The following is an 8647-nucleotide window of genomic DNA, read 5'->3' as shown; positions in this document are numbered from 1 at the left end:
CTTCTCTCTTCTCTCTCTCTTCTCTCTTCTCTCTTCTCTCTTCTCTCTTCTTCTTCTTCTTCTCTCTCTCTCTCTCTCTCTCTCTCTCTCTCTCTCTCTCTCTCTCTCTCTCTCTCTCTTCTCTCTTCTCTCTTCTCTCTTCTCTCTTCAGCTGCCATACCATTTGTGCTTCGCTTCCTGCAATGCCTGCGCAAGTTCATAGGGTCGCGAGAGCGCTGGCACATTGTCAACGGTGGAAAGTACGCGCGCTACCCTCCGGTAGTGGCCCAATATATGAGGAGCTCACCTTGACCTTCATTTCTTCTCTCCTCCAACTCTCCCACCCAGATACCTGAGCTCCCTCGCTGTAATTATTTGTTCGTTCTTCCTCTACTTCTTTGGCCATCTGGCCTTGCTCGCTCCCTGGGTACGCGGCTCCCTTCCAGCCTTCTCCCCCTCCTGAGAACAATGCGGGGAATCTGGTGCTGTGCGTGTCACGGAAATGTATCAGAAATGTATTGGTGTAGTTGACTCTAGCCACGATGCTGTCCCGCATTGCAGATCGTCGCGGTCGTGGTGTCGGTGGGCTACAACTTCTATTTCGACGTGCGCTACGACTGGGGCCTGCTCGACGTGAAGTCCAGCAACTGGCTGCTCCGCAACAAGCTGATTTTTCCTCGCTGGGTACGTACCGCTGCCACTTCGGGCGTTTCCGGACGCATTCGCACCCCATGATGGCTCACACGTGTCGTGACCGCAGTGGTACTACGTGGCCATAGCGCTCAACCTGCTGGGTCGCTGCTCGTGGGCGCTCACCGTCTCGGCATCCTTCTTCCCCACCACCAACATGATCTTTTCAACCATCATCGCCACGGTACGGCCGCGCGTGTCTCCATCTCTGGGCCTATCTCTTGCTGGCTAACAGGGGATTTCTTCGTTCTTCGTTCTTCGTTCTTCGTTCTTCGTTCTTCGTTCTTCGTTCTTCGTTCTTCGTTCTTCGTTCTTCGTTCTTCGTTCTTCGTTCTTCGTTCTTCGTTCTTCGTTCTTCATTCATTATTTTTTTTTTGGACAGCTGGAAGTCCTGCGAAGGGGACTGGGCAACATTTTCCGCCTCGAAGACGAGCAACTGTCCTACACGGAAGTGCGCAGGGCGACGCGCGACGTCAAGGTAACCCTAACCTTTTGGCTCTCCGGCCTCCCGACCCGCCTTCTTCGCTGTGTAGCAGCGCTAACTGTGGGCTATATCACTCAAAGCTGCCGTTGTCTGTGGGCAACAACGAGCAACTTGAGCTGTTGTTCCAGGACGAAACCGATGATCTCTAACCAGAGCGGCCACTTAGCAAGAATGCTTCACGCAGAAGCAAGGCAAAGGATAGCGAAGTGGCGAGGCCTACTTGTGAAAAAGCCTGTTGGCGTGTTTTTAACCCTAACCCTTGCAAGGTTTGTTTGTTCGTTTCGCACCAATGAAGCGCAAGCGTGACGACGAGCTCCGTCCAACGCGCCAGCTGCGCTGGCCCCGATCCACCCTCGCCCTCGACGGCACCGTGCGCCTCCGTTGCCGACGCCCTGGGACCCTCCCTCCACCGTAGAGGTCGCCGCCATCGCCGCCGCACACATGATCGGGTCTCACTTCTGGTTGATGAAGTCACACCAACTTGGAGGTGAGGTTCTGCTGGAAGCGCTGTGCGTACACGGACGGCTCGACCGCAGAGAGCTGGTTCTGGCACCATCGCACACGCACACGCACCACATAAGAGTTAAGCTTCGTCTGACGAATCTGAAGAAGATCTCGGATGGTTAGTACCTGAGCAAGGACGCCTTGATCTTGGCCTCGCACACCTTGCGCAAGGTCCAAACTACACCAGCGATAAGATCTTCACTCGGAAGTGGGAGGTCGATAGGCCATCTGTATTGAGGCACAAATAATCATACAACCAATTGGCCGCTCTGACCAAAGCCATCGATGCAATCATCGTCCCAGTGGGTGCGCCACAACTGCGCCTTGACCGTACCTACGCCGATCCAGGTGGCTGGGTGCATCCTGGCCACAACTGTACCACCGCAATGATCTACACACTACAGCGCTACATCCTCTGAGTTAACCTTGTTGTAGAGCAAGACACAAATCGGCGTTGCGCTGGCCAGGCCCACTTGGGAGCAGAATGGCGAGCACAGCAGGAGCATCATCACGCACCAACTTTCCACTGTGCTGCCAGAGGTGCTTAGATCCATCATGGAAGGAAGAGGAAGAAGAGGATTCTGGAATGAAGCTGGACCTGGACAACCTGGAGAGGTACCATGTGGAGTCCTTCCACCTGTGGGAGGCATCTGCAGAGCAGAGGAGGCCAGAACAAGCATGACCTCATCCAATCCATCACCAACCACTTCACCGCCAAGAAGAAGAAGTGACCACCCATCCATCCCTTCATCCATCCACCCATCCATTGGATCATCATCATGCAAAACTCTCACCACTGCTCAGATGGATGTTGTTGCAGACATGGTGGTGTCAGTAGTGTGTTCCTCAACGTCGGCGCCATCATCATCATCATCGTCTGCATGTTGCTCGTACTTGAACTCATCCGTGGGCGTGAGCGCACCAGTCTCCAGGCTGAGGACGTACTTCTCGCTCCCGTCCTCCGTCCACAGGTGCACATTACGCCCATGTCCTGTCTGCAGAATACACTGCACCACCGTCACCGTCACCGTCACCGTCACAGTAAAGAGGAAGAGGAAGAGGAAGAGGAAGAGAAGAGGGTACTTGTTTCTCGAGTCCGTTGGGCCGCGACAGCGTGCCTTCGCCCTCGGAAGTGAAGCAGGAGCTGGAGCTGTACAAGTCACCGAGCCACCGTGAGCCATCTGGAAGTGTGAACGAGCTCTGGGGTGGTTGCCATGGAGGCGTTGGTTTATGGTTAGGGTTGGTGGCGCACACATTTGTACACACCACACACACAAGTGCCGGCAGAACAGCTCAGCGTGTGCACCTGGTAGCCTCTCATCATGTGGAGCTTGAAGAAACCCTTAAACTGCAGGCCACTGAGCCACTCCCTCTTTCCCAAGCTGAGTGGGAACGCATCGCGACCAAAAGTTCTATCACGACGCTCACACAGTCACAGTTGGCACATGTCGCCTTTGAACACATCTCATCTCAAAGGAAAGGGGGGAGGTCACGTACCCCTGATGGACGTGTTGATTGTGGGCGCCCTTCCAACCGGTGTACTTGACTCCAGTTGTGGCGACTCCTTTGTAGATGAACCCCTCGATGAGACTTGGCCGATCTGCGAAGAAACAGACATAGCTGCGGCCATTACAGGTCTTTGTATGAGCACACTCCCGCCACCACCTCCACCTCCGCCTCCGCCTCCGCCTTCGCCTCCACCCATGGTCATGCAGGCGAGCACACACGACGCTATGAGGAGGGCATAGAGCTGGGTGGCGCACCATCCCAAGCCAGTGAAGGTGGGCGAATAGAGCTTGAGGAGGAAGAGCGGGCTGTATCGCTCCCTGGCGGCCCACGCCTCCTTGAAGGTGAGTTTGGGATGGCGCGGTTCGATGTCCCACCGATGAACCCCGTTCTCGTCCTTCCACTCCACGAACTCATGTCCACCGTGGTTCCGCAGATATTGATGATGTCCCACGCCACTAACACAACACACAACAGGCGCCTGTTGGAGATGGAGTTCATCATGGGACCCAGGGTGAAGGTGGAGTACATCTCGGGCTCGTCCAGCATCATCAGGACGCCCGGATCGGTGTGACACTGGTCACACAAGCCATAGAAGAAGCCACGTCCGAGACAGGTCGGGCAATACCACCTACGCGCCACACCACCACCACCCCTCGCTTTGCTGAGACCACCCAGCCTCATGAACATTTCCCACCCGTCCACATACACAAGGAGGAGCAAGGAATGCACCTCACCGGGTGCTCGTGGCACCACGCGCACTGCTGGTTGTCGACCACCAGCTGCATGGTGTGCGTGTCATTGTGTCCTCTTGAGTCCTCTTCTTGCTGCTGCGGGTTGGGTTCATCACCCTCTTCTCTTTCCACCTCTACGTCTGCCTGTCCACCATCTTGTCCCTCTTCTTCCTCCTCCTCTTCTTTGTCTTCTGCGTAAAAGTCGTCGTAGTTTAAGGCGTTGACCGTGAAGAAGACGGACTCGCCCTTGCCTCGACACGACACGCACACGACATCGTGGTCGGGGCAGTCGACACAGCGCCACCAGGGCGTGGCCTGCACGTTCCTGCACTTGGTGCACACGACCGGGTTGAGGTCGCCCCAGCGATCGGGCACCTGTTGCACCACAAACACCTTCGAGCGCACCACGTCCATCACCCCTCTCGGCCCGCCCTCCAAAATATCCTTCGGCCACATCACATACTTTCTGCATGTGTGTGTGTGTGTGTGTGTGTTGCACTCTCGTTAACATCCCGCGCATGTGCACCACAACACACAGCACACAACATGCAACACGCAACACCACACACACATGCACACATACTGTTGAAGGAGTTTGACAAGAGGTTGGGCGTGGCGGTGATAGGCCGACTTGAGATAGGGGATGACGGTCTCGTGGAGGCGGCGCCAGAGGAAGGGCTCCCAGAACTCGCGGGCGGTGGTGGCATAGTCGTGGGCGGCGCGACACAGGAGCATGAGCTCGAGGGCCTGCTCGAACGAGTCGAACGCGTGAGGCAGCACGAACTGGATCAACACCTCTCGCGGCACCAGCGGCAACTGCCCCTGGCGGACTTCTTCGCCTGCGGTAGTGGTCATCGTCGTCATGTGCCCGAGGGGGGAGGAGAAAAGAAGACGTTCGTGTTGTCGTGCTTTGCTGAAGACGACAAAAAGAAATGCCGAAGAAAACCGCCCATTGGTTTGATAATCCCCGCTCCGCGCCGGTGGCTGTTCTGGTGCAGTCTGAGCTTGCGCGTTTGCTTGCCAGGTCCTATGCTGGTCTAACGAGAGGGTGTTCGGCGGAAGGGAGTGGGCTGCACCAGATGCCGTGCCCTGGCCTAGTGCTCGCGCGTCAAGAACCTCATCCTCAGCCACATCTTGCCTGAGTTTGACGACAAGACCCTGCTCGAGGACGCCGCGGGCCTCGTCTCCCTCGTCGTATCAAGCCACTTGGCGGGCACGCTTTCTTCTTCTATGCTCAAGAACAGGAGGAGTCGTGAGCACCGTAAGAGGGCGTTAGTTTGCTCTGTGGCGGATCTGCTGCGCGATGTGGTGTGGAGTGTACCGAGATAGAGTGCCATTAATGTTGGGGTTGCCTCCCTTCAACTTCTTGGTTTTCTGAGAAGCGTGGTCGTGGTGTTCGAACCCGATGTCGAGCTTGTGCCTGCGCAAGACAGGTGAGGTTTGGTGGTGATGCACAGCGCTCCCCTCCCTCGACACATCCACGGGTCATCTCCGCAGGGCGTGGAACAGCATCATGCCTCGACGCAAGAACAACCCCGATGTTGTGCCGAAGGGCCAGTTGGGCTATGACTGGGTCCATGTGCCAAGGATCGGGGACGTGGCCGATTACGAGCCCGCTCTACGTGTGCCGAGGACTCGATTACGTACCCGTGTCCCTGGCCGAAGTTGCCGTCTGCACTCTCGTGCCTGGAGAGCAGGGCGAACAAGTCGTGCGAGAGGTGTCTCCCATAAAGCAGGAGCAGCAGGGCTGATCATTCACGCTCCTTTCCCAAAAAGATGTGGAAAGATGCACGAATTCCCCGGGCCCACCTGCAACCTGCAGGCGCAGCCAGAAAACAACTTCTGGCCCCAGCCAGCCGGCGGTGAGCCGCTCCTCGAGGCACGGCGTCCAGGTTCTTCGAATTTGGTCTCGTCTTCCTCTTGCCCCTCTTCTTGTCGCCAAGAAAAAGGAGAGATTGTCATTGGTTCGGAAAGAAAGAAGAATCTCCTGTCTTTATTGGAAATGGTTGGGACGGTAAAGCTTGGAGCGCCAAGCCAGTCCGTCAGCTGATCATGCCTCCTTGCCTCCAAACGATTCTCGTGCTTGCCTTCGTGGTCTTGTTGCGCTCGTCCCCTTCAGATGCTGTGTTCCAGCCCCAGGCGCAGGCGGCCTGTCCGGCTCTCACTTGGAAGCTTCCCCGTACGTCTTCCCCGTGAAAAGCTTGCATGACCTGCTTGGCAAGCCACACTGCCCTCTTACCTTACCAAACTGGCGATGCTCAGTGAGTTGGGAGGGCGGCGGCAGGATTGAGCAGACATTCAATGCCACAGCTTGTGACCGCCTCGTCATCCGTAACAACGGCTACGACTGCGAGCCCTCACAGCCCTGGCGCCAGTGCACCAGTGACGAACAGTGCCCCTCGGGTGAGCTATGCGGAAAGGCCATGGCGCCGCGGTTGTGCGTCAAGTGCAACATGGACAAGATCGCCTTTACGTTCTACGAGCATGCCAACATCTCCATCAACGTGACCGCGAGCATGCTGGCCGGCAACTTCTGGAGCAGCGACGAGTTCTACAACCACACGGGCGTTGATCTCATTCTCACACTGTACGCAACTCTGAGCATCTGACAGTTACTGTTGTATTCTCTTCCTCCACATGTGGCGCTGACACAATCTCACCACAGGGAAAGCTGGGCGTGGAGTCCAGCCATGAACGCCTTGCTCCATGATCAAGTCGTGCACCGTCGTTCAACTTGGCAAGACAAGTACGACAGCGATGACCTCCGGACCCTTTCAGAGATCTATGACCAGGCCAACGCGACGCACACTCGCCAGCGGAGGGTCTCAGTTGTCAGGAGCGCGTACGACCGCCTGGACCACGGCACGAACATTCTCGACACATTCTCAGGGACCACCTACCTGCCGACGGCCTGAGGGAGCAACGCGACTGACCTCAACCTCTGTGTCTTGTCCCCCCCAGTTTAATTGGCCATTTTCTGCTTCGCACCGTGAACGGCCCGACCGAGCAAGCCTTTGGGGTCGCCCACGTCTTGTTCGCGGCGGCGTCGGCATCTGCCGGGTAGCGCTCTTTGGTGGTGGATTCACCTCGACCGAACGGGCCGCGTCGACCTTTATGATGCCTCGACCGGCCGGTGGAGCAACTCGGTCCGACGCAAATGTGCTAACTAATGATGACATGGCTTGGCGTCTTTTTCCTCCTCTTCTTCCTCATAATCTTCATCTTCTTCATCTCCATCATCGGGCGGCGTTCCCTACGCCCAGAGCGAGAGACGCCGGAGCGGCAGCTGGATCCGCCCCCGGCGCCTCAAGTTCAAGAAGGCCAGCGGCGTCAGCAAAGGGAAGGGCGACTCGGTCGAGTTGAGCGGCGGCAGCACTGCACTCAACTCCAGCTACCCGACGCCCACACCGTCGGGACAGTATTTTCGAAACACAATATTCCTGCTATTTCCTTTGCCCGCAGCGACCCAAGGAAAACACGTGAGATTTATTTTCCTTAGCTACTAAAGGAAAACACATTTCCTATCTTTTCCTTGGCGACCTGCGACCTGCGACCAGCGAATGCGACTTCGAGTTCGCCCAGCGACCAAAAAGAAAACAAATTCCATTTCTTTTCCTTTTGCGACCTGCGACTGCGACCTGCGACCTGACTTGGCAACCTGCGACTGTAGGAAAACTACGCCAAGAGATGGCGGCGTGACGAGGGTAGGCTGGAAGAGTTGGCAGGTGTCAAGGACGGGAGGGCAAGTTGAGTCGGCTAGACAACCAGGCGAGTCAAGCTTGCGTCAGACAAGTTTGAGTGGATGGCGGACAAAGGTACTATTTTCGTAACGGTTGTAGGCATCAATATTGTTACACTTCTATCTTGTCGAGGGCGGAGTTGAGGTAGGCCATGATCTCGTCCATCGAGGGGCGCTTTCGGGGGGAGGCGTCCCAGCACCGCTGCATCAGCTGGGCGAACTGCTTGTCGGTATCGGGAGGGATGGGGGGCCGTTGGCCCTGGATGACGTCCACCGCCACGCAGACTGCGTTCTTTTCGTGGTAGGGCGCGCGCCTGGTGAGCACTTCCCACATGACGATACCGAACGAGTACACGTCGACCGACTCGTCGTACTTGGCCCCTCCGGGCGGCGGAGACAAGATCTCCGGCGCCGTCCAGGAGGGCGTGCCGCAGCGGGTCATGGTGGCGTTGTCCTGCTTGGCCGTGGCGAACCCGAAGTCGCCCACCTTGACGCCCCAGTTCTCGTCGACGAGCAGGTTGTGGGACTTGAGGTCGCGGTGGATCACCCCGAGGGAGTGGAGGTAGTTGATGCCCAGAGCGGCGTCCCGGAGCATTGACAGGCGCTTCGGCCAGGACAGCTTGAGGGACCTGTCGGCGAGGACGTAGTGCAAGCTTCCCCTCTCCACGAGTTCCATGACTAGGATCAGGTTGCCTTCGCTGAGCGAGAGCCCGATGAGTTGCACGATGTTGGGATGCACCAGATCGGAAAGGATGGCGGCCTCACGGCGTAGCATGAGCATCCCGCGGTCGTCCAGACGTGAGTTGAAGAGGCGCTTGACAGCGACGGGCTTGCCGTTGTAGGTGCCCCTGTAGACCCGCCCGTAGTTGCCCTCGCCCAGCGATTCGCCCAGGCTGATGCGGCGGCTGTCGACGATCCAAGGGCAGCAGTTGGAGGAGCACAGGCCCATCTCCTTGTCCCTGCTGTCCGCGGAGTAGTCCTTCGTCTTCTTCTCAAGAGCTGACTCCTCTG

General features: G+C 57.2%; 6 protein-coding genes across 6 annotated transcripts in view; 3 read left to right on the top strand and 3 right to left on the bottom strand.

Moving 5' to 3' along the window:
- ACA1_137310 (SPX domain containing protein) overlaps positions 1–1151 on the top strand; it is a gene marked incomplete at both ends in the record, with an annotated part of 5088 nt that extends 3937 nt beyond the window's left edge. The window contains 5 exons of the mRNA XM_004340360.1: positions 152–239; positions 328–406; positions 541–663; positions 740–853; positions 1059–1151. Coding sequence (XP_004340408.1) covers positions 152–239; positions 328–406; positions 541–663; positions 740–853; positions 1059–1151 — 497 coding nt within the window. The remainder of the gene's footprint in view (positions 1–151; positions 240–327; positions 407–540; positions 664–739; positions 854–1058) is intronic.
- A 473-nt stretch (positions 1152–1624) lies between these two features.
- Positions 1625–3715, bottom strand: ACA1_137300 (uncharacterized protein; the record flags this gene model as incomplete). Its single annotated transcript, XM_004340359.1, is given in 7 exon segments — positions 1625–1660; positions 1912–1991; positions 2580–2775; positions 2964–3039; positions 3155–3257; positions 3311–3621; positions 3636–3715. The coding sequence occupies 7 exon segments, from the start codon at positions 3713–3715 to the stop codon at positions 1625–1627; spliced, it is 882 nt and encodes a 293-aa protein (XP_004340407.1).
- Positions 3716–4031: 316 nt separating this feature from the next.
- Positions 4032–4752, bottom strand: ACA1_137290 (uncharacterized protein; the record flags this gene model as incomplete). Its single annotated transcript, XM_004340358.1, has 4 exons — positions 4032–4088; positions 4168–4272; positions 4303–4363; positions 4481–4752. The coding sequence occupies 4 exons, from the start codon at positions 4750–4752 to the stop codon at positions 4032–4034; spliced, it is 495 nt and encodes a 164-aa protein (XP_004340406.1).
- A 550-nt stretch (positions 4753–5302) lies between these two features.
- Positions 5303–5648, top strand: ACA1_137280 (uncharacterized protein; the record flags this gene model as incomplete). Its single annotated transcript, XM_004340357.1, is given in 3 exon segments — positions 5303–5330; positions 5355–5519; positions 5530–5648. The coding sequence occupies 3 exon segments, from the start codon at positions 5303–5305 to the stop codon at positions 5646–5648; spliced, it is 312 nt and encodes a 103-aa protein (XP_004340405.1).
- A 301-nt stretch (positions 5649–5949) lies between these two features.
- On the top strand, positions 5950–6812 carry ACA1_137270 (uncharacterized protein; the record flags this gene model as incomplete). Its single annotated transcript, XM_004340356.1, has 3 exons — positions 5950–6076; positions 6160–6484; positions 6563–6812. The coding sequence occupies 3 exons, from the start codon at positions 5950–5952 to the stop codon at positions 6810–6812; spliced, it is 702 nt and encodes a 233-aa protein (XP_004340404.1).
- A 936-nt stretch (positions 6813–7748) lies between these two features.
- The window catches only part of ACA1_137060 (protein kinase domain containing protein), a gene marked incomplete at both ends in the record, with an annotated part of 3375 nt that continues 2476 nt past the window's right edge, over positions 7749–8647 (bottom strand). Inside the window, one exon of the mRNA XM_004340355.1 lies at positions 7749–8621. Coding sequence (XP_004340403.1) covers positions 7749–8621 — 873 coding nt within the window. The remainder of the gene's footprint in view (positions 8622–8647) is intronic.

The sequence above is a fragment of the Acanthamoeba castellanii genome (genome assembly GCF_000313135.1).
Source record: "Acanthamoeba castellanii str. Neff unplaced genomic scaffold scf7180000084703, whole genome shotgun sequence".
Lineage (NCBI taxonomy): Eukaryota > Discosea > Longamoebia > Acanthamoebidae > Acanthamoeba > Acanthamoeba castellanii.
Note: the sequence above shows the minus strand (reverse complement) of the source record. Positions and strands in the feature narration are given on the sequence as shown.